This window comes from Colias eurytheme, chromosome 3 (assembly GCF_061535395.1).
Source record: "Colias eurytheme isolate Ceu_HAF_F1 chromosome 3, ilColEury1 Martin Lab GWU primary, whole genome shotgun sequence".
Lineage (NCBI taxonomy): Eukaryota > Metazoa > Arthropoda > Insecta > Lepidoptera > Pieridae > Colias > Colias eurytheme.
Genome location: NC_142982.1, coordinates 6,555,310 through 6,581,041, shown reverse-complemented (window position 1 = coordinate 6,581,041; position 25,732 = coordinate 6,555,310). Strand labels below are relative to the sequence as shown.

The 25,732-nt window shown below is 30.7% G+C and overlaps 3 protein-coding genes across 7 annotated transcripts in view; 2 read left to right on the top strand and 1 right to left on the bottom strand.

Moving 5' to 3' along the window:
• The first annotated feature begins 1,018 nt into the window (after nucleotides 1-1,018).
• Nucleotides 1,019-16,986, top strand: ttk (zinc finger and BTB domain-containing protein ttk). 5 transcript variants are annotated; one of them, XM_090119720.1, is made up of 5 exons: nucleotides 2,025-2,182; nucleotides 3,945-5,010; nucleotides 14,809-15,246; nucleotides 15,325-15,588; nucleotides 16,045-16,986. In XM_090119720.1, exons 2-5 carry the CDS (start codon nucleotides 4,149-4,151, stop codon nucleotides 16,206-16,208), a joined length of 1,728 nt encoding a protein of 575 aa, XP_089975846.1. In that variant the 5' UTR covers nucleotides 2,025-2,182; nucleotides 3,945-4,148; the 3' UTR covers nucleotides 16,209-16,986. The 5 variants fall into 5 exon arrangements, with proteins under 5 accessions (XP_089975843.1, XP_089975846.1, XP_089975845.1 ...); XM_090119717.1 differs by lacking the exons at nucleotides 2,025-2,182; nucleotides 14,809-15,246; nucleotides 15,325-15,588; nucleotides 16,045-16,986 and adding exons at nucleotides 1,019-1,483; nucleotides 5,816-11,275; XM_090119719.1 differs by lacking the exons at nucleotides 14,809-15,246; nucleotides 15,325-15,588; nucleotides 16,045-16,986 and adding an exon at nucleotides 11,416-14,601.
• Nucleotides 16,987-21,615: 4,629 nt separating this feature from the next.
• LOC149909652 (uncharacterized) lies at nucleotides 21,616-22,962 on the top strand. Its single transcript, XM_090119715.1, has 2 exons — nucleotides 21,616-21,752; nucleotides 21,914-22,962. The coding sequence occupies exons 1-2, from the start codon at nucleotides 21,702-21,704 to the stop codon at nucleotides 22,916-22,918; spliced, it is 1,056 nt and encodes a 351-aa protein (XP_089975841.1). The 5' UTR covers nucleotides 21,616-21,701; the 3' UTR covers nucleotides 22,919-22,962.
• Nucleotides 22,853-25,732, bottom strand: part of Sulf1 (Extracellular sulfatase Sulf1) — a 61,741-nt gene continuing 58,861 nt past the window's right edge. Inside the window, exons 13-17 of the mRNA XM_090119714.1 lie at nucleotides 25,506-25,620; nucleotides 25,206-25,425; nucleotides 24,914-25,042; nucleotides 24,755-24,833; nucleotides 22,853-24,672 (exon numbers count right to left, since the gene is read on the bottom strand). Coding sequence (XP_089975840.1) covers nucleotides 24,591-24,672; nucleotides 24,755-24,833; nucleotides 24,914-25,042; nucleotides 25,206-25,425; nucleotides 25,506-25,620 — 625 coding nt within the window. The 3' untranslated portion in view covers nucleotides 22,853-24,590. The remainder of the gene's footprint in view (nucleotides 24,673-24,754; nucleotides 24,834-24,913; nucleotides 25,043-25,205; nucleotides 25,426-25,505; nucleotides 25,621-25,732) is intronic.

Here is a 25,732-nt window from a genome sequence, read left to right as displayed (position 1 = left end):
CTTTATCAATATAACTCATAATTTAATTGTTGACAAGTGAAAGACAGACGTAATGTTATCACATTATTTAAATCAGTTAACGGGGTGGGTGGCGCATATTTTAGTAATTCAGTACATTGTCAAATACATACATTTTTGCTTATATTATAAACTAAGGTACTATTAAATTATAGTATACATATATTATGATAGAATTTATACATAATATTGTCTTTAAGAGAACCTTATTTATTAACAAATAAATATATCATAAACAATGCGTAATATTTATCAGAAATCATCTAAGATCAATTTAAATGAAAGGAAGTTATCTAACGCAGTCATAATAGCAGGGTCTCTTGTATTAGGGTGAATGAACAGTCAGTCCACCTGATGGTAAGTAAGCATTGTCACGCTTGAGAACACTAAAAGTGTAAAGTAAAAGATGGAATGTGCAGAGGAATGGTAGGGATTGTATTTGTATGTCTAATTTCTACTTGAAAATGAATAAACGGTTCATACAATTTTTTGAAGCCTGTATCGAACTGTATAAAATGATATAGGCGGTTCCTGATGACGTTACGTCTTTATCACACACATCTATCAGAAATGTCATGAGAAAAATCTGAAGTGTGCAATATTTTCGTGATAGCGATGGTTTCGTGATAAGAGACAGTTGACCCTCTTGCATCATGCCGTTGTTAACAGGGTAGAAGTAGTTTGAAAATTCTAACTTTGCTAAAAAATATATTTTTATTTTATGAATTACAATACCCTGTTCTTAAAACTTATGAAATCAAAAGTTTTTAATTTTAAATACAGTTCTTTAACAGTAGATATATATAAACAAAAAAGAGGTAGGTAATTAGTAAATATTGCATGCAATAGGGGTGTTAAAGCTCTAGGCGATTCTTATCCTCCGGGAATGATTGGTGAGCCAAGTGTTTGCCTCGATTCACTTTTGAAACTTTCTAACCCTGTGTTGAAGAGAAGCGGTAGGGAGGGGCGAGCGCGGGTGCCAGAGAGAGGGTACCGACCTCATTGCCCATTGCCACTCCTCCCGCCGAGGCGGCAGGCCATTTTTATTGAAAACACTTCCGAGTTACATATCGTGCGCGACTTTTTTCGGACGCAATCCTTACATCCTTGACTTTTTTTAATAGTCTTAAATTATCCAAGATATAAATGGCTCGGAAAAAGTGACGCGAATCAATGATGATTTTTATTGTAACTTTATTATATTTCGGCAGTGTTTGAAAAGTGTTATTTTGATTGAAAAATATAAGTGCGCCCCGCGGTCTATTTTCCATTCGGTGTCGAGTTCGTACGGTTGCGAAAAGTGGCGAAGTTCGGTCATCTCCGGCGGTGATCGCAACAACGGAGGCGCTTTATCCACCCCGCCCGTGAGCAAGGGAGATAGAAAACTCTGCTGACATGGCGACAGTGCGAATGGACTAATGTTTTTCACGTGGAAAACTCATCCCTTGAACAAACAATCATAAAGGTATGCTGTACACGACTTTTAACCATCTATTACCCAATAATTCCTTTAATTTATTATATGAAATATATGTATAAGGATAAAGGTATCGTTCACCCTAGTTTAAATTTAAATTATTATTATTGTTTTTATTTTGATTTTAAAATTAAATTATTTCATACAAAATATCGAATGATATCTGTTTGTGGAAATTGTATGAGACTTATGTCTTAAATAGAGCTCATAATAACACGTTAGAAGTTTAATTGACGAATTATTTTTTGAAGTTGAAAAATCGGGTCCTTGGTAGCTAACGGCAGTACATTACCGGTACTCACACCCTAAACGCTTTAGTCATCGTTTTATTCATCATCAATCATCATAATCATAGTCTTCATCTAGGTAGGTACCCTAAAATAAGTTTGATAGACTATTAAAGGGCGATCTCAGTAACGCGAGAGGAAATCAATAAATTTCAATAAATCAATATTTTACCGTGCACCCTGCGCTGAATATATCCGCTGCCGCCATTTCGATGATGACGACGTATTTTTTGTGAGAGATATTCGAGCCGCGCAGCGAGTCGGTATTCGCCGCGCGGGGTTGCGACCGTCAGTCGTCGGGTGAGCGGGGTGCGACGTAAACGCGGACTCGGACTATGGCGGAAGGGCTGATTCTCATTCCCATAAAAGGGTCGAGTTGATTATAGTGCAGATACGTGTGGTACGTTTACTTATGTTTGTGCAGTGATTTAATTATTCTCAATTTGTTCTTATCGCGTCGTATCGGTCGATTTAGTGTGGATATCGTAGGTAATAATGCCATTGTGATGACGTAATGTAACGCGCTCGACTGGGTGCGTAGTAATAATTCGTGCGCCCGTTTATACCGCGATAACATTTGTGGTCAGCACCTGTGGATGTAAAGCAAATAATGGTTTAAAATACTTTAAATATATCCGATGTATCCAATAAGATTCTAATAAGAAATTGTTTACAACGATGCGTTGATTGCTAGTGGACAATTAATTTATTACACTTAATCCATTGAACATATTTTGATTGCACTGTAACGTTGAAATATTTGTATATGCATACAAACTATAACACGTATAATGTTTTCCTACTGCAGTGCGCTCGCTGCACAGATTCTCCTCCCGCCGCCGCTAGAGGCGCCCTCGATTTTTAACCTTGATCAATCTATGAGGTCTATCTATCTACAAAGGATACAAACGTGAAACGTGCATCTACTGTTTCATGACAGTATAATAAATGCCTAGATGTTCATTTTACAGTTTATTTTTTTAGTTGGCATTTATATTAATTAGAAAATAAGTAATTACTTCGGAACATAATTTATTGATAATGTATGGTTTATTGATAAACAATAATTTTATTTTATTTTCCAAAATATTATGAATGAATATTTACATATACTTATAAATATCTTGAACGTTTGTTTTTGTATTTATTTAGTCGACGCAATATTTTATTTTATTTCATTCATTTATTTCTGGAATTAATGCATGTTTTAATGTTGCACATAGATAGGTACTCTATGTGCAACATGTTATTATTTGCCGCTTTATCTTTGCCACCACAAGAAAAGTCATATCCGTCATATTTCGCGTCATATTTCGCTCTCGTTAGAGAGTAGTATATTCTTTGTTTCGCGTGCTCATCCTCAGACACAGTCCTCAGAGGATATCGCGTGACAGATAACACCTAACTTTGCTGATTGCTCACATGCCATAATAATAGTACATAAATTTTTTCTTCCACGATACTAGAGAAATCGAACAACAGTTATCTATAAAATGTCCATCAAAATCATATTTGAAGGAACTTTAATATTTTATACGTACCTAGGTATATAGTTTAAAATAATTTGGAAAATCCAAAAGTGCACGCCTCATAATTTTTTTTTAATAAATATTTATTAATTATTATTTTTGTTTATTTAATAACAATTAAACCACATCGAATCAGGCCCTGAAAAATGAAAGGGTTCTATTCCTGAGCATACTCAAGCGTAAGAGAAAAAAAAAGACTCGATTAGTAAAGTATTTCGGTCGCTATCGTGTTAACAAGAAAAAGGATCCGCACATACAGACACACGGACGTCCAAGACAGAACTTTTTTAAACTGTTTTTTAACTAGTTTAAATAACAAAAATGACATCAAAAATATCATGAACGTTAAAAATAGTGTTTTTTCTTAATATGTGTGTGTATGTATTATCTTACAAGTGCAATGTATGATACATATAGACATTTTAAGTTTGAAAAATCAGATGTTTTGCGCGAAGTGACAGTAGTACCCACCTCAACGCTTCGCTTATGAGGCGTGCAATAATTAGGTACCCACCATCCCACATAGGAAAAATTTTAAATTCAAAACATGCCACGCCTTCGAATAAAGTTGTCTATCATTATTATATTATTTACTGCTTTGTATACTTATTTAGTTTTTATCCCCTTTTCCAGGTCCTCTCGCGCCCGTCACACAAAAGCACTATGAGAAAATAAAAATGGCTTCAAACTAAACACTATCCATTGTTAAAGTTTTGTTGTATTATTCACGGAACAAGAGAGAATACTTATGTATACACAGAGATATTGTTGATATATATAGCTCTTAAGCCTGAGTGGTATTAATTATATCTTCCAAAGAAATAATACTGATTAAAGATGGCTACGCAAAGATTTTGTTTGAGGTGGAACAACCACCAGTCAAATATGCTGTCCGTATTTGATCAACTATTACATGCAGAGACGTTTACCGATGTGACACTGGCTGTCGATGGCCAATTGCTTAAAGCACACAAAATGGTTTTATCGGCTTGTAGCCCATACTTTCAAGCCCTTTTCGTAAATCACCAAGAGAAACATCCTATTGTTATACTAAAAGATGTACCTTATTCAGACATGAAAAGTTTGTTGGACTTCATGTACCGAGGAGAAGTAAGTGTTGATCAAGAACGGCTTACGGCATTTTTAAAAGTAGCTGAAAGCCTAAGAATAAAAGGCCTTACGGAAGTAAATGAGGAGAAATGCGATATTCCAGCGCTTACAAATTCACTTATACAACAACAACAAACTAATAACTCTGCGCATACACCACCACCGCAATTGCATAGAATACATCCTTACATGCATCAAAAAAGGCCCGCGTCGGGAATTCCAAGTGGAGGTGCCCCTCCAAACTTGCTCATGCCTTTATTGGGTAATGCATTAATGCAACCGAAGAGGAAAAGGGGTCGACCAAGGAAGCTGAGTGGAAGTTCAAGTGATGCTTTAAATACCGCCGCCAGTCCCCCAGGAGAGTTCATTCCAGAATCAGCATCCCACGCTTCATCAAACAGAGCTGGAGACCAGTTGATAAGAGGCTCACCTGAAATGCTAGAGGTCAAGATGTCGATGGACGGTTTCAACCCAGAGGATGGCACAACGTCGGGTGGCGAGGATGGAGGGGAGGCTCTCATGATAGACGAAGGCGATGATGCTCAATCCAACGAAGCACCGAATTCAGGCAAAGACTCCGAATCTGCAGGTATGTACTATGATAATGCACATACACGGTGATAGTAACGATTTATGATAGTAATTTTATACTCTTATAATTCTTAGTCTAATTTATTGCTATTCTTGTATGCAACGTTATTGGTAGATACTGTTATTGAGACGGTTTCATGTACTACAAACATTAAACATCGCGAAAAGAATTTAACGAATCATGACTTGTACTCGCTTATCTATTGTAAATAAAAATGTAATCTTCCCTTTCATTTACCTAACACCGCTAGAAAAGATGAACAATATGAAAAGAGAAATAGTTTAAAGAAAAGCTAATGGGATATAAGCTTTGATGTTAAAAATCTAAAAATATAAGTGAAAAGTGAAGTGATTATTAATGATTATATTATATTTAATTTATTTTTCTGAACGGGGTAAGTGATAATCTATAAAATTTTTCGTATCGAAAGATAAATGCTTATTCTTCCATAAAAGAATGAATTCTTTGCTTGCTTTTCTGCTTTCGGGGAGAGCTATTAGAGGAATGGCCAGGGGCATTTTCGGTGTGGTATAATTGAGTAACAACATTTCATTCTTATAACTTCCTTAAACAAGTATATATAACGTAGAGTAAAGGGAAAACAAACAAGGCTTATTCCCAATAGCTTTCCTTCACATAAAGCAAATTGGAAATATTATAGTGTCTGGATTCTAATCTATTTTTTTGCTCCGCTAAAATATTTCCATATGCAAATAGAATCATGAAAAAGTAAACATACCATTCGATTTTTAAACTCGTCATAACTCTGCATAGACAGTAAGAATCAATTAAATTATTTCAGATACCGCAAAAGTACCCAAAGAGGAAACACAACCAAATTATCCGTCAAACGGTCCCGTGCTTTCTATCGAAAATGGATCAATTAAACAAGAAGCTGTTACGGAAGGCACAGACGAATACAACGAACCCATAGAGTATAAATATAATCCAGACAGAAGCCGAGAAAATTCTAATTCACGAGACGGCCCGTTGAAAGATACAGATGATAAAAACAGGCTAGGTCGTAACTTAAAACCAAAGAATAGTAAAAAAATACTTCCTCAAATGTCAAAATTTAGAGCTCGAACTCTGTTCAACCAACTCTCTGGCTTATCTAATTTGAACCCCGCTTTGAATAGCTTTGATAAATTCCCTCCTGAAACTGTTCTTATGCCAGCCCTTGCCACTCAATTATTCGCGGCAGAGTTGGAACAAAACAACCTCAATATGGCTAACAACGAAGTGGCAGACTTATCCCAAACTAATTGGGAACATCGCATATTTCCTTCTCCAATTAGGAAGAATAACATAGGCAATGTCGGCAACTATCATGAGGAAACTAACGAGTCGGTGCGGGATTACTGTATTAAGGAAGGCGAGAATGTATTCAGATGCAAAATATGTGCGAGGGTTTATACTCACATAAGCAATTTCTGTCGACACTATGTCACTTCTCACAAAAAAGACGTTAAAGTCTTCCCTTGCCCCATTTGCTTCAAAGAATTTACCCGCAAAGACAACATGATCGCACATTTAAAAATAATACACAAAAATCAACCGAATGCTAATGAGCAAACGGCTAAGCAAGAGTCTTAATTATTTGTATGGAAAATTATACTCATGTTACTTACACGATTAGACGAAAAGATCTGATTTTATGTGTAAGTTATATTAAATTTTGTCTGATAAAATAGAATTTGATCGAGTAAAACGTGTAGTTTGCAATCGTGTAGGAGTTCGAGCTCTAAGTTTCACCTCTATCAATAAGTTTGTTGATATTTTGAACGACGTTGATCGTTCGTTGTTATATTTATCTATTTATTTATGTTGTTCCATTTGTTTCTTAGAGTGCTGAACTTCAAAGAGATTTTAACAAATTCTGTAATTTACTTGTTATTTTGCACTCACTTGTTACTTAATTTTATTACTTACAAACTTTCAGGGTACAAAGTAACTACTCATAGTGATCGTTTAATCAAACATAGTTTATTCGATTACATGCAATTCTCATTGAACTGAATTAGTTAGTGTAGATTAGAATTTACTTTACGAGTATACCAATGGCGGAGCCTTTTTGTAAATTATAAATTATATGATATTTATTAAGCGGTATATTAAAAGTAACACTACAGAGGCTATAATCCTTACAAAAAGGCTAATATCGCCATTATAATATAGTAGTGGTGTGAAATGCATTTTCATTTAACTTGCCTTTTAGTGATCTTAGTTATAATATACATTATAGAACTTCTCTGAAGTTATAACTCAATGTGGGCTATGATTTTAATTTCTAGGTTTGTTAAGATTAATTTAAAATAGTTTATCGATGTTGGAAGGTTTGGTTGTAAATGTTATTCTGTCAAAATAAATGCAGCACGGTTGCTAATAGTTGAATAACACTACACTAACCTCATTTAAACAAGTATATAGCATTGATACAGTTCCTTGATATGTTGCAGCTATTAATCTTTATTATATCGAAAAATCAAAAACCTGTACTAAATAGGGGGATGTTTATTCTAATTTTTTTCCGTTTAAGGAATGAGTATATGTTAAAGACAATACCTATCATAAAACTAAAGTAGAAATGTTTATACTACCTATATAAAATAACGAACATACCATTATTATTATATTGACATGTATATATCCTTAAAATATCTAGCAAAGAGTATATATAATATGTTAAAAAAGAAGATTATTTGAAATGTATAAAATAAAAATTGTTATTACTTGTAACGACACAACTTCACGTTGTTGTTAAAGTGATGTTAGCAAGGTGCTTTGGAAAAGGTTTAAATACAGGAACCATGAGATGATTTGTAAATTCTATTTAATTAGATGTCAAATTGCCTTAAATATAAATTAAGGGATCGTACTTATAATTTGGTTATATATTTAGATGCAATTGTAGTCTTCCAAACCGGTAGCGAACACGTTGACTTAGTTCAATTATTTACAAGATACTTACAAAAACAAATAGGTACCTACTGAAATTATTGATTATTTGTCTTTATCAGTCGGATGTTTTACCCAGAACGATACGTTTAAATTTTGTAATTTGTAGGTCCAGGGAACGCTTGCCTATTAGTGTGCCTTTACTTGTTATATTAATAAGTTAATTCGACTACTAGTTGACTAAGAAATTTCAAAGAATATTGTGTATAATTGTTTATTTTCATTATTCAAAGTTTACAATCTATTTTAAGAAGCTTCCTTAGGATTATAGAAACCTTTAGGCCCAAGTAGTTAAATATTTGTAGGAAATTAGGACTGTCATCTCATGTTTCCCACGTTACTCGAAATTAAAAAAGGATATATGAATAAAAACGATTTATAATATTTTTAACAGGGCGATTTCGCCTGCTTAATCGTTGTTAAGACTGTTAAATTCATTAAACATTAAATAACGAATTTATTGTACCCTTCATAAATTTATAAGAAAAATTTATCTTGGAAATTGGATAGGTACTTAATGATGAAAATTAGTAATATTTGAATGAGAGGCTAATGAAGTTTAGTATCTACTTACAATAGTCAATTTAGCCAGTGCCTAAACTTAAATTTTCGGAAACTTAAACTCGTAGTACTTTCTTTTTAAATGTCTAATGTTTGAATCTGAATCCCTTAGTTCCTTACGTGTATTGCATTGTATACATTAATTTATTATTGTAGGTTCTGTAACAAACTCGTATCCATCAATTATTTATTTTTAAACAAGTTTCAAATGTTAATATTGATTGAAATTTATTTATTTATATAAATGCTATATCATCAATTGGTGCTAAATTAAACTTAAGAAATGTCGCATATGATGTGATGTTATAAATGATGTCCCTAAACAAAATGTTATTTGTTGATAATGTTATTTTCAAATATATCTATGTACGCAGCCCTAGTTAGTTAATTTTAAAATTAACTCTACGAAATGGGGCCCTTCTGTGAAACTAGAATGAATGTATAGTATATTTATTTACAAAGATATCTATTTATTTTCAAACTGTTACTTGCTAACGTTATGTAATATACATATTAGATTATATCACGACATATTCACGATTCATATATAGACTTATCTTGAGCAAATACTAAAGTAATATTTATGCTTCTTAAAGATTATTAATTATATCGATAATATTTCAAATTTTAATGAAAATAGTAGAGAGTATGTATTTAAATTTGCATCAAATACAATATTGTGTACCTATTTACGATGCTATAATAGTTACTGTTATTTCCTTTTACTCTAAGTAAAGCTTATGAAATCTACATTACTTAGCTGGCGTAGAGAGGTGTTATGTATTAGTTTGTTGCGATTCGCAGTGTTTTGCGGGAACACACATACACTCAACTATGATATTTATGTAACTGTTCTAATTATAATACAGAAATATATGCACATATTTTTTTTATATATAAATAAATATATTTGAAAACTATAACATCGTGCGCAGGCACGTTTAACTAAATAAGGAACAATAACGTGCAAATATAAATGTTATAATGAAAATAACTTCTTATAAATTTGGGAACAGACGATCATAATGTTTTGTTATAACTCTTCAATTCGGAAATGTAATAAAATATTTATATTTACACCTCTCTTTAACATATGCATAGATTTACAAATATGGGTTTAAATTAATACAAATTATTATATTATATTCAATAATAGAAGTTAGCCAAATGTTGATTCCATATTTTTTGTTATGTGCACATAGACAATAGTGAAGGCAAACTGTAATAAATTTAGAAAGATTTAGATTTGAAAGTTACACGAATAGCATTATTTGTTAATATAACAAAATACAATCGTATACAATAATATGTTAATTACTATTTTTAGAATCTTTAAAAAAATAAAAGTTACATCAAAAGAGAGTTAATTTTTACTTAATGTTATTTTTTGATTTTATTTTCTTCGTTACTGTTTGTTTTATACCTCTTTATTTATTACGTGGTTCACTCTTATTCGATGTTGATTTTTTCTTTGTGAAGTTTAAGTAGGTACTTATACATATTAACGTTCTTATCTATGTACCTACTTTGTTTATTGTTTTATAAAAGATTTGCTACTGTTCATTGTCGCAATCGTATTGGTTATTATAAATCATAAATCAACGGCACCATGGTTTAACCTCTGTGTAAGTGTATCTTACTGGTGATATCAGCAACGATGCTATTAACAAATAATTCATTTTTTTATAATAAATAAATATATATAATAGTAGCAAAGTAACAACACGGGTTATTAGTAAAGATTAGAATAAGTTATTTATAATATATTATAGTTTTAAATTGTGTTGTAAAAAAGGAGTGAATTTTCTATTCTGTAGAAAAATAGTAGTCACGAAGAGAGGACTGATCAGGTAGGTAACGTTATCATTAAATTGATACTTCTCTCACGTTTTGTAGATGGTGTGGTTAGAGCTAGGTTTTATGTTTAAAATGCTTTCAATGTTGCTCAAATTTACGCTATGCGAGAACAAAGTATTTTTGGTTCAGTACAAATTGTTGCTTGTATCCCTTAAATCCATGGACAATTAGTTTCATTTATATACTTTATATGTTATTTTATTCTATGACATTATAATTAACTTTTTTTATAATTAAAAGTCTCAAAAGGCAGCTACATCATTTTAAGCTTAATGCAAAATCAATGTACACGCCCTTCAATATACTTACTATTATGACCCACCTTATGTGATCTTATAGCTAAGCTGACGTTAATTTACGTCCTTTATACTTAAATATCATTAATATGTACCTACTACAGAACTTGCCGAAATAGTTCCAAATGCAAATCCTTGAGTCCTATTTTATTCATAGTGAAACTTTACTTTTTGTTAAATAATTGTTTAATTTATTATTTAGATAATATGATTATTTTGTAATGTTTACATGTTTGTTCTCTTACGATCCGTTCTATTGTAGTATAAAAATATAGTTAATATTCGACTCTAAATATAATTAAAAAAAATTAAGCATTTTCTTATTACGTTCATCAGAATTTTTTGTTTCTAGTTGAATATATGTTTTATTTAAGGTCCTTCCTGACGAGCGAGTTTGTGATCTATGTCTATATTTTATGTTTTAAATTTAGATATTACAAAAAAATTTTGGTGCTAATATTGTCTTCTTGACATTATTGTTTTTTGGTATATGACAAACTCGTTCAAGAAGTAGTTCAATCACTTTTTTGTTTTTTTTTATCATGGTGTAATTAATTACTCATTGAACAAATAAATCTAAATATATTTTATGTTGTTGTTTTTTTTTATTTGTTTTTTATTTCCCTTTATTAGCACATTATCACAAGCTATTGTTATTATTTTTTGCAGAAATAATTTTTCACCATTAATCATCGTGCCCTTTCCTTTATAATTTTTTTTTATTTTCCAGGACGTGGTACTCCAGAATTTGAGAGTAAAGACACACTTTATCTCCAATCACCTTACAACGATGCTTCAGGGAAAATTCGCGTTAATCCAGCAACACAGTCGGCGTCAACTTCCAATGAATATCAAAATGATTCAATAAATAACAACACTTTACAACAAGGTAACCAGTCCCAGAGACCATCGGCTCGACGGCGGATACGGAGAAGAGCTAATTCAGCCTCCAACGACCCCGCGGAGCAACTTACGGAAATGTCGGTCAGAGGCCTAAATCTCTTCAGATACGCTTCGGTGAACGAAGGCGTTTATCAATGCACAGAATGTGCGAAGGAAAACATACAAAAAACATTTAAAAATAAGTATTCATTCCAGAGACACGCATTCCTCTATCATGAGGGTCAACAGCGAAAAGTCTTCCCTTGTCCTGTATGCTGCAAAGAATTTTCCAGGCCAGATAAAATGAAGAACCACATGAAAACGACACACGACTGTTATGTACCTAAGGATTGTGTTTATCCGCCAAATACATATTTCATATTACCGGGTCCGCTTCCAATTGATGGAATTGATCCATCTGGAATCAAATTGGAAACTGTGGGGTCAGGTTCACCTCAAGGTACAATACCACATTCTTCTCCTGATCCCGCGCAGGCTTAGAAGATACAGTGGTCTAAGTAATAATATAAAAATTCCAAGTGTACTTTTATAGACATTCATAGTGCCTTCTATAAAATGCCTTAAGTTGTTTAAAATATATTCTTGCAATTATTAGGTAGATATAGGTATCCAGAGTTAATTAGTTTGTACATGTCGTTCTATTTTTGGAGTGGAATTTTAATATACATTTTATATTTCCAATGATACTGTTATGCATTTAAAATCTAATGTTTGTTGGAGCTCATTGTTTCAATAGTTTAAAATATTAAGGTTGTGCGGATTAGACAATAATTATACAAAATAAATAAAAGGCCAGTTACGCCTTAATTATGGCGATTAAATTTTAGATTTTTTACAGAAATATTATATAGAAATGACGGGTGCTTAGGAAGTCTGAAAATTTTCTACGTTTTACGTTCTTTATTGTATTTAATTCTGTTATATTATTCTTCTTATATATACAGATAATAAGTAGTAGTTAAAATCACATATTTAGCAACCAAAGACTGTAATTTCCTAATAATATTCCGTTTTAAAAATCTGAATATTTTAAAGTTTCCTCTCTTTTTAAACCTGACTTAGAATTTACTAAACTTTCTAAGTTATTCGCCATTGTAATAATTTAAATACATATATGTTATCGTATAAAATTAAGCAAATATATTATTACTAATGATAATATCAACATATGTAATAGTGCCATAGCACAAATATTTTGTATAACAGTTTCCATTTTTTTTTAATTTTCGTAGGTTATATAATTGTATAAAGGGTTCTATCACAAAAGAACCTAAAAACGACAATCAGCAGTTCTTCCATTGATAAGGAAAAATATAAATATCATTAATTTAGGTGATAATACTATGTTAACGTTTTAAAATATAACATTATTGTTTATGGTAGGTAAGTTTATTACTGGTTAAAGTGTTTATAACGAGCAATTTTATGTAAGTTTGATATACCTAGGTATATTATAGTATAGATATATTTACTTAAAATCGGTTATTTGAGTTTTGTGTTTTAGATTTTGCGCACAATTTTTATATAAGTTTATCTAAGGTTATAGGTTCAAGTTTGTGTATATAGTGGGGGATGTATAAACTTGGATCGTTATAGATTTTATATTCACCGTTAAGGTATTAACAATTGCAGTGTGATGTTTTTTTTTTTAATTTAGTTAGGTATTATATTATGCGCCAGTCAATCGCACAAATTCTTTCCCGGAGCTGTGTAAAGGGCTTTTTCATTTTATTTGTCTATCTGCTTTATAAGAAGCGACCTACGATAGGATCTACCTACAACTTGGAGTCTATAATTTTTATTGCGTCCGAGCTGTTAACCTGTTATTTATTTCTTTTTTTTCTTTTGTAGTATTTTATTTTGTGATATTAGTGCTAACTAAGTTAGCTGTCATGTTCATTGTTAAAATGTCATTATTTTCTCTTTACTTTATCCTACACGCTGCTAGGCAGCATGTCGCTGGAATCGAAAGCAATTAAAAATCGTTTTCAATGAGTATTACGTATAAACGTACAAACATATATCTCATTATTTCTTTCTATTATAGTTACTGCAATTGTATTTTTTATTTTTCCTACCTAATAGGTTCACACTTTTATTTGAATGGCGGTAAATGTTTCCTCGTTCACATGGTATTAATATTACAATGATAATTTTTAATTTAATAGAATTTTTGCATTTAATATCTATAGATACATTCACGAAAAACAACTATCGTACCATCTCACTTTTCAAAACTTACCAATCCTTATCGAATAGAAGATTCTTACATTTGGAAATCGAGTAGGCCTAATCGTAATTTTTGCAAGTCGTTAATTTTTATGGCAGGATTTAAAGTTTCTAGACTGTATTTTAAGTTGGTAAGTATATGAGAATTTAAGTGTGGACCTTTAAAAGTTCATTCAATTATCTATCTATTGAGGAGTTTTTTATAAAGTCTATCTTTATCTAATAATATAATAGATCTAGTGCAATATAATTTGCAAGTGTTAATTAATTCTATATTCTATTAAAAGGGTATTTAATTGAAGAACAGATAGATATTTATCAACAGTTTTCTAAACGTCTTTATTTTAGTATTATATAATATCTATTTTATAGTTTTGTTTGATAAAACTTCTTTTAATTACTACATGTTTTTGTTTGTTTATTTTTTAACGGACTTGGTATAGGAACTGTCGATAACATTTTATTATTGGAAAGGAGTTAAGTACATACATTTATGACTATTCTTAAAGTATTATGTAAGTGAACATTTACGATAGATGATATACTTTTTATCAATGTTATTAACACGTACTACCACAGTTTAACTGAATTACATAGTTTTATAGATATAAATATAAATATTATTGCAAATAGCAAAGCTTTAACACTAAATTCTTTTAATGTTAAAATATTGTATGTAACAATATTAAAGTAGTTTTAAGAAAAAGAATCTTACCATCGCAATAAGTAATTAAATGCGAATTATGTACACTACCTACAAATAATGAATAAATAAAAAATTAGATTTATTTTGTTTTCATTTTATACATACCTTGTATTATTGAGCGGAACATTACTTATGATAAACTGAAAAAAATAACACGAATACAACCTTTATGGTTGTTATTTAGATAAATCTAACAGTAAGATTTTCTTGTTAATATATTTAATGCAATTAAAGTATCTTGCTGAGTTAATTACCTATGTTTAATTAAAATGTAACCGATTTCAGCATATCAAACAACGTATTACGATGATGTGGACAGTAATTTCCCAGTAATAACATTGGAGGTCCTATCTACAAACACAGACCATAATTACTCTACAAATTATACACAAGAATATAATGAACATCATTCACATGAAATGGAAGTTATGGACTGTGAAAATGACGAAACTGGTGTACATTTCCTATCAGAGCAAATAAGTAATGAATGTGATAAAAAAGAATTTGGAGACGCTGCTAATAGCTCTCCAACAGTGAGGACTGACTTACTAGAATATATGATAAGGAGTGACGGGAAAGTCGTCTGTAAGCTCTGTGGCGAGGTATTGCAAAGCCGTACGCATTGGTACAGACACAAATACAAAATTCATTCGGTTAATGCTTTAAATCCAACACCGTTGTTCCAATGTGAGCAATGTGGTGTATACTTTAAAAGCAGAAAAGGTATGTATAATAATAATAATCATTATTTGAAAGGTCGTTCTCCGAAAAATAGTTAGTCATAAAACATTAATGTTTCAGGATATATCGGACATTTAGCGAGTAGACATAACGAAGTTTTAGCGGATTCTACTCCAGTTACAACTAACACGAAAGTTGAAAATATTTCAAGTAGAACGACGGTCGCAGAACCTCCTCCAGACATAAAAGATGAGACCGATCCTGAAATGTCAATACCAAAGACAAGTGTGCCGAATTATCAAACTGCTACGGTTGTACAGTCAACAAAATCCACGGCAAATAAGAATACAGAACCTAAAAAAACATACAGACAACAAAGTAAGGGTAGGTTACATTGTATGAATATGTTAAAAAGGGGAGGCTATGCGGGGCTAACTCCCCCCACTATATTTAAAAGTATCTATAGATATGAACATTCATAAAATTAAAATAAGGACGGGCCCACAGCATAATATCATGTAATATCTCGTATCCTGTTTTTTTTTTTATTTACCCTGGCGCATACTGTTCCACTGCTCGCTAAGATTCGCTCAATTCCTTACGGAAGATCCTTTCTGTTTTCAAAAAAATATATGCCAAATGAAGTATTTTATAATTATCATCATCATCAGCCTATTATGTTTCCACTGCGAATATCATATATGAGAGTGCACGCCTGATCTCGACCCCCACTTATCAATTTGAAGTCCGAGTTCCTCATTGCTGAGCCACCACACCACCAAATATAATTATTTGAGATGTATAATGTAATTGGTTAATTTGTGTTTGGGATATTTGCAGGTGAAAATACCGTTCGAACTGCAAGCGAATGGGAAGAAAAAAGAATCAGAGAAGAAAAACTAGTAGCTGACATAATTGCCAGAGTCCGTAAGGAATGTGAAGGTCAGGCTAACATGCCAGCACGACGTGCGTACTCCCGTAGAACGTCTGTGATGCACTCATGACATAAGAATTCTTAAATTAACATGGATAAAATGTTCCTCTTGCAATAAATTGCAGGCCTAAATTTTACAAATCAATGACTAGTGCCAAAACCGTGTCAAAATTCAACAGTGTGTCAAATATTAAATTTTACTAGATTTTACTTGTTACAAGTTGTTCATGTTTTGTTTGCATTATTATTTAAGAGCAGCTCTTTAATAGAAAGCAAGCGTATTAATTAGAATCTAGTTGATTTTTAAATGAATTATTTAAGATGGAAAATATTTTTTGTAAGCCAATTAAATATTAAAAAAAAAGTCGGAAAAACTGAAACAACGTGAAAGTTCCTATTGCATGGCAATACCGCCGATGATATATTTTTTTAACGCTTAGCTTTTTTGTAATCTCATGTAAATTAAACCATAAGAAAAATAGGAATATTTATGCAATCTATAATTTTGTTAATTAAAGAGGTAATTTTGTATGGTAATTACTTAGGTAATTAACATTAAACATAATATCTGTTCCTTCTTATTTTCAATCTGTACTGTAAAATTGAACGTTAAAAATCTAACCATCCATTATTATCCAAATTTAAATTCGTTTTTCAACATAACATTATGCAGTGTTAAAAATTATGATAATCAGGGATAACTAAGAATTTTCAATATTATTAAAGTGGCTAGATGCTTCAAGATTATTTTACGTTTCCAAAGTAATGATATTAATTTATAAAACATTGAATAACCTTTGAGTTTATGCTTTTTTTGAAAGAAAAACTTTTTGAAAGATACCAATTTCAAAGTGTTATTGCGTATACTCGGATTTTTAATTAGATAAAGTAAACTGACGTTTTCTGTGTTGTCAGTTTTTGATGAAATAAAAATAGCGTTGTCACAAAGTGAATGATTGAAAATCGGGAATGAATGAAATTGAATCGAACGTCTAGTGAATATTTAGTTTGTAACAATATAACATCAAATAAACACAACAATGACAACAAACACAACGTAATTAGTTACAATTAACGAAAAAATTACAAAAACAATAACGTAAACAGCGTAACAATAAAAATAAAAAAATTATTATAATTACACTCTACTAGTAACTTATATCTTATGTAGCTTTATATATTATAATTAGAAATAATGTTATTTTATAGTTTGAAATGATGAACTATTCACAGTCATTGTTCATTCATCTGATTGAATGAGAACTGAATTCCTCACTATTACTTTAAATGTGGCAACATTATTTTACAAAGTGACATTAGCTGCTGTCAGTTTACTTTATCTAATTAAAAATCCGAGTATAGGTACAAGGTGTCCCGCATGTGTTATATATGTACATACAATATACCTACATACAATGTTCAATGGAACTTATAGTTTTAAGCTGATTTCGTTTTTAATTATTAAAAACGAATAGATTTTTTCTTTAACTGCAGTTAATTCTTAAACTGTAATGTTCCATTTTTACAGTTCAAGTTCGCGATAAGCACCTCCGGAATATATGGGTATATACAGCATTGTGCGGATGGCAAAGGTCGGCGCGTTGTTAATCAAACGCGTAAGTAGGGCGAGAATAAACGTGTAGAGATACAGTTATAAGAATTTATCAAATAGAAATCAATATACCTACTTACGTCGGGGATTTTATGAGTACATATTATTTTACGTAGATATCAGCGCATGAAAAACGTTTCTTTAAATATTAGATATCTATTAGATATTAAATATGCGACATTGAATATGTACCTATCCCCGTGACCACTCTCTCTTTTAGAATACATATATATAAACTTTAATTATATGTATTCTACTAAGCTTTAGTTAGCTATTATTAAACATGTAACAATGAATATGTCTCCCCGTGACCACTCTCTCTTTAAGAGTACATAATTTATAAACTTTAATTATGTATTCTAAGCTGTCGCTGTAAAATGTTAGTCTCCGTAGTAGTAAACTATGGAGTCTACTCTTCATAAGTGCGACAACTCTCAACGGACTATGAGCGAACAAACAAAAATATTTTACGTGGTTACTATAGAGTTTACTGTTTCAACTTTCTATCAATGTTCTGTGGCCTAGTACAATTTTGAAGTCATGCTCTTTTGTGTGTTTCAAGTGGCTGTTACATAATAACCGATACTAAATGTTTTAAATGTAGATACATCAAAATATGTCTTATGTAGTTTCAATAATAATAATCTGTGTCTAATACCTACCGAGTAATATATAAAGTACTTAATGTAGGTACATAATAGCGCTTTCATTCATAAAGTAATTATCCAAATGCGTGTTATTGGTGTCTACTATATTTATAAGCGTACTGACTCATTAAGTACAATGAATTATTATTATTTTACTCGTAGAATTATCAAATCCTACGACATAACCTATCTTGAGGTAATACATAGGTAATAAGTAACGGTAAGATACAAATGTATTTTATTTTGTTCCATATCATAAATGTAAGATTAAAACCAATAAAATGATTAAAATAATATAGAGTGTTGTTTGGACGGATTGAGTTGGGATACAGTAATTATTCTAAAAGAAAATTTGTAATTGCAAAGGTACCTCATTTATGTACATATTTGTTTACTTGGATAACAAAAATTAATATTTTTTTACACGAATACAAAAATATTTTGAAAGTACCTAAAAGATGAAAGATATTTTCAAAATTCTAATAAGTAGATATAACTACCTATTGGATAATATTGCACGCCTCATAAGCGAAGCGTTGAGGTGGGTACTACTGTCACTTCGCGCAAAACATCTGATTTTTCAAACTTAAAATGTCTTTATGTATCATACATTGCACTTGTAAGATAATACATACACACACATATTATGAAAAAAAACACTATTTTTAACGTTCATGATATTTTTGATGTCATTTTTGTTATTTAAACTAGTTAAAAAAACAGTTTAAAAAAGTTTTGTCTTGGACGTCCGTGTGTCTGTATGTGCGGATCCTTTTTCTTGTTAACACGATAGCGACCGAAATACTTTACTAATCGAGTCTTTTTTTTTCTCTTACGCTTGAGTATGCTCAGGAATAGAACCCTTTCATTTTTCAGGGTCTGATTCGATGTGGTTTAATTGTTATTAAATAAACAAAAATAATAATTAATAAATATTTATTAAAAAAAATTATGAGGCGTGCACTTTTGGATTTTCCAAATTATTTTTTATTTTATTACTTCATAACGTTTATGTCTTTTTATGTAGTTACATGCTTATTATATTTGGATATCATTATACATAGAGCCAAGCGATTGGCAGAATAACTACATTTAACTATTCTTTACTTTTGGAATAATCAATATGATCTATTACAATAATTTAGCCTCTGCTTGTGGAATAAGAAATTGGAAACCTGCATAATTATGCAGATTATTTTTTTAAAGTAAGTAATTAGTCCATACACTTTTAAATATTATAATACTGTATAATTATTAATATAATTATTCGTCCAGGTCAAACGTACATAAAGTTATAAATATCTATTTCATGTACCTACTGAAAAATTGAAATAAATTGTAGAGTTTACTCGGTGTATCGTATTATGTATAAATATTTAATAAGGAAACGTAAAGATTGAATTAAAGTTACTAAATTTAATAGGATTCAGTTTATTTGTCTTGTCCTCATATTTGTCAAAATCATTTTCACAGAATATAACAATAACTATGAAACTGAATCCTGAATAATTATCAAATGAAAGGGATAAGGGTAATAGTCACATATGGATAAGGCGAGGTATCTACTATCTACACGCGACATATTTATTGTAGGTGTTCTCAAAACACTGTTCGACTGTTAAGCACAATTAAATATTGAAATTTAATTATATATGTAGGTAATATTTTTAACACATTGATTTATAAAAGTATGTTAAAGATAGGAACTCCTAATATGTAAAAAAAAACATACCAACGGAAATTTTACGAAAATACACACTTAGTCAATTTATCGTATTTTGTAACTACATCGTTTCATATTAGTGTACACAAAAAAGAGTTTTTTATTAAGTGATATCATTCGATGAAACAAAACCTTTTCGTTTCATCTTCCGCGCCCCGATACCTCGTCTTAACATATAGGTGCATAGGTAATTGGATATCGACGGAAAACAAAATTGTATGTAAATAATAAGATAAACGAAATTGTAAATAAAACTATTTTATCATCAATTATTTATTACTATTATTCAATATGTGTCAAATTTAAAATATACGAAACCTGTGATGATTGTGGCTCAGATAATAAAGTAATAAAAAAGTCTATTGAAGTGCAACTTATTATTTTCCTCACTTGCATAATAATTAGGTACTAAGGGACTTACTCAATACTTTAGAGTTTAGACTTTATATTTTGGGCATTTCTCTTAATGTTTTTCCAACAGAATTTCCATATATATGCTACAGTCAAAACCCTGAACCAGTCAATATGCTTATTGACGGTTATTAAGGTTATTGACTAAGGGCGTCGGTTAATATCCTTATTGACTGATTTTGTCTGATAAAATATAAGGATATTGACCGGCACCCTTAGTCAATAACCTTATTAACTGATTTAAAGAGCAGACATTCAGTCAATATAGGTTTGAATAGATTTTAACACTTAAATCTTTCTGTAATGGGCAAGTAAAACAATAGCGAGTTTTACTTGCCCATTACAGAAAGGTTTAAGTGTCAAATTCGACCCAGTAGGTTACAAACATCGCACGTCATTTTCGTTCGCACGACAGTTGAATGAAATTTAAAAATGATGATTGCTGCTGATGCTTTATAGTGCATGCTCAATTACCTAATATGTTAGTAACTAACCTAAAAAACATTAAATGAATGTTAGTTATTAATTAAGTTTAGTGAAGTCTTCTAAATAATTATTTCTCTCAGAAATTGCGTTTTTTAAAGGTAATTTCGATTATTAGGCAACACATTGAATGAAAAAATCGGAAAAGGGTCGCAAACTACGATTACGACTGCGTTTTTCTTAATTTTACAAAAAAATGCCGTAGAATGCCTTTTGGACTTTTAGACTTTTGGGGACAACGGGAGATGAATGAAGGACAAAATAATAAACAAACATACTTTCGCATTTTATATTTTTAGTAGTATAAGAATATTATAGTAAGGAATCACTAAGGAATAAGGATATCTTCGTTTATTAAACGCTGCGATTGGGCTGTATGGCAGTACTGAGCCCTTGACTGAAATAACAAAATTGAAACTTGACGTTGACATTGTCATTTGTTCAAAAAACAAAATTCAAATTTATAATCAAAGTGGATCAAAATAGTAAACAAAGTAATCATAGTATGTAAACTAAACATACAATCCAAAGAGATACAATCATTTAATTGCATGAGTTGTGAAGTAAACTTTGCATTATAATATATTGTTTTGAGGTTTGCATAAGTTTACTTACAATAATTTTATTATTGATGAAAAGTAGATTGCGGTGAATAAGTCCTTAGAGATATATTTTAGGTTTCCAAATATGCCTCAGATATTTCAAGTTTTACGATGTTATAAGTGTTTTATATTTCAAGTGAGTAAAATGAATCAACCTTTTTTATAAAGCTCTAGGAAAAGGCTAGAATGACCTATTTATTATAATTTATGTATGTGATTTATTATTATCTCCGTTAGGTTATATTAAATTTATATAATTAGACAACATAGTTTCAAATAATGAATCTTTATAAACAGATACATCAAACAAAAAAAAGTAATAAATGGGAATGCAAGATGTGTGGTGAAAAACAATCGATAAAGCGACATTATGGCATTGGAACAGGTAAAGAATGCAGAATGCATGTACAGAAATTAAATAAAATGCAAGCTGAAAAAACTAATATGCCTAAAATAGAAAAAGACGAAGAAGAGGAGGATGAGGAAGAAGAAGTGGAGAATAAACTTAAAATGTCTAATACTCTCAATAATAAAATTAATAACAGTAAGTGGTCAAATTATATATCTGAATCCAAAGAAAAACAAGAAACAAACGAGCCTATGTATCTCAATGATCAGGAAGTAGTTTTAGAAATACCAAAAAAACCAAGATTGGTAAAGCACAAAATAAATAGACAAAGATATTTGGACAATCATTACCCTGATTCCATGAATTTAGATAATGTATGCAATGAAGAAAAAATTAAAACACAAGAACTAAGTTGTAATGGATTATCAGAAAAGAATATAAAAAATCCTATTTACAATAATTCCACATCTTTCCAAAAAATTAAATCAGCAACAGTGAATTCAGAAACCAAAGCACCAATTCAATGCTTGGTAGACATTGAGAAAAATTCTTATGAAAATCAATCAAATGCTGCCTGTGTATCTAATACACTCATTACAAAAACAAAACATAAATCAAATAGTTTTTTCGTTGCTGAAGCTCCAGACAAAGTAAAAAATTCTAAATGGGCACAGTACATTGAAATAGATGATAGTGTAATAATTAATGATGATATTGTTTCAAATATTGAGGACTCCGAGGTATACAGTTCTCAAATGAATGTAGCTGTTGTAAAGGAATTTTCACAGTCATTGCTAAACCTAGATGATAGTTGTGAAACTCAAAATTTCAATAAAAATTTAGATACTAAAGTTCCGATACAAGAAAATAAAATAACAAAAACCAAACAAGGAAACAAATCTTTATTTTCAATGGTGGATGAAGATGATTTAGACAGCATTTTAGATTTTTAAATGTAACAAATTAAAAACTAAATAAAAATTTAAAAGTGAAAGGAATAAAATACGTGTTTTTTTTATTCATTTGTTTATTTTTATCTTTAAAAACGTGTTTACAATGCATGCCTCAGTTTGCAAATCTCTGTTGTTACACATTTAAACCTACAAGCATTTCTATAAACAACCATTCTCATCACATGGCAACAACATTATATCACTTTATATCTAATACATAAAACTGGCTACAATCATTTCACTTAATAACTCCTAATAAATTGCATAAAATATATTATGCATGCAAAATACATATAAAAAGTTTGTGTTTTATTAACTAAGATATAGAGAAAATGCAAATTTTGTAAAAATTAACATTACATTAGTGTTCTTATCTCAGATAATAATACTTCAGGCAGTGTCTCAAGTCCCAGAAAATATAAATATTATTTTAGCTACGGCTAGTCCAGTGGTATGTCACAGTAAAACCACAAAAGTGTGGCTGCACGTAATATAAAAAGCATCTCACTGCTCTTGTTCAGTAATGTCCTATCAAGAATATGAATATTAATAGATTATAGCGAAATTAGTCTTGTGTATTTTTAATGTAAAAAATGTTTTTGTAACCTGTTAACTCAGTAAACAAAACTTAATAGGTACCTAAGAAATTTAAATTTGTTTTTTAACAAAAAAAAAAACAGCTTTATAATTTATATGTACCATGACTCATGAGCTATCTGATAAGTTTCTGTTGGACTTGTGTCTGTTACTTAGAAAAACATTGCATCACCCCTAATTCATGAATAATATTCCAATAATTCTAACATACCTACCTACTTATACTTTCTTTTTTGCCGATATAATATCTATATTCTAGTCTTCTTATATATAAAAATGAATCGCAAAATGTGTTGGTAAGCGCATAACTCGAGAACGGCTGAACCGATTTAGATAATTCTTTTTTTATTATATTCCTTGAAGTACGAGGATGGTTCTTATGTAGAGTAAACGTAAATATGTACCACGGGCGAAGCCGGGGCGGACCGCTAGTAATTAATAATTATAAAAAAATACTGTAACTCTCATTTGAAGATTGAGAAGTTAAACGGGTGTCTTCGATGAAATATTTTGTTTTCCATTAATGTTTAAATAGGAATTATTCAATAAATAGATTTCTTCAATGAAATATAATTTTACCACACCATAACCTTACTTTATTCTATAACATAGGTATTTACGTAAGGGCTAAGTTGCGACTTAGTCGCTTATATCCAAGCTTTGAAGGTCAGGATATAAGAAAATAATTTCAGTATTATGCGCATTTTGAATTAAAGAATTATTCTCCATCGAGTTATTCTTGTGGTCTTACTGGGACACAATACAAAAATCACAGAAAAACAATATATAAATACTTACTACGTAAAACAGAATTTTCAATATAGCATAGAATACATTTTAAGTAGGTTTAAAGATAATTTCGGAAGCCCTACAATATTCGATGCTTTACAATTATCATAAATAATATTACAATATCTAATCAAGATGTAGTAGTATAATATATCTAGATTCTAGACTTTAGATACTCTATTCATCTAGATCTAGAAGTACAATCTTCTTTTCTCCTCTGCGATTTTCATACCTTCAGAGCATTAAAACGTTAATAAATTTCTTCAACAAAATAAATATTTTTCGACTAGTATGCCATCATGTGTCGGCGACGATGCAGCTCACGGGCTCTTGCATATCGCCGACCATAACCACTCCACCTCCATGCTCTAAAAATACAAAAGGTAAGTCTTAATATTGTATTGGTACCTATACTTCAAATTTAATGAAAAACTGGATTAAATAAAGTACCTTTCATTATAGCTAGGAGAATCTCCTCTATACGTAATATGATCATCCGCATATCGTCTACTAATGTCTTCAATGTCACCTGCAAACGAAAAGGTCATTTGCAATATATTAATGCATTTGACATAAATAATAATATCCTAATAAGTTTCCGTAAATTACCAGAATTAGAATGCGAAAAACGCCTGCAGGATGGTCCTCGACAACTAAGTAATTGTTGCAACTGATTGTGGAAGTAATCTTTTTCCGCCACTGATAAATATTTAAACCTGTTTTGCGTTTCAAATGGATCTGAAAAATGTTTTCAATTATTAAGTTTATTTTTTTTCTCACAATAGGGAAGCGCTTGACCACGATCTCGCCTGATGTTTAGCTAAGCTGCTAAGATGTGGTCTGGTCTGGATTCATACATAGTGAAAGAATATGTTCCACCATTTGTGAAATTTACACTTACCTATCCGAAGATTATAGTAAGTCACGAGTCCAGTGACAAATTCACAATATAATAAATTATGTGTTGCATTTATAGTACGCACACAGTTGTACGTGTTATTAGAAGCGCTCATACAAAAGCAGAATGGCCCTGCAGTCCATAGCGGAGCAGTTCGCCAATGTTCATTGTCATGTCGGAAACAGTTCATACGCTCGGATTCGCATAACCGTTCAAGCTCCGCCTGTATACAACAAATAAAAAAATGAATATTGTTGATCAACACGAGCATAATATCTAATATTCTTAGGTATCCGTTTATACCTTCTTTTTAGCTTTTCTTAACTTCTTACGCAATCGCTGTTCTTTTAGCTTCCGTCTTTCTTCTTTAGCCCTTTGAGCTGCTTCTAGATAAGCTTGAGCAGGTCCTTTAACTTTTCTGTCGATATTAACAAGTCTTTGTTAAAATATTAAGGATTAAGATTTTTATTTATTAAGATTAATTTGCCTCAGATTATATAATTTATCAACATGATCGATATGTAATGTTT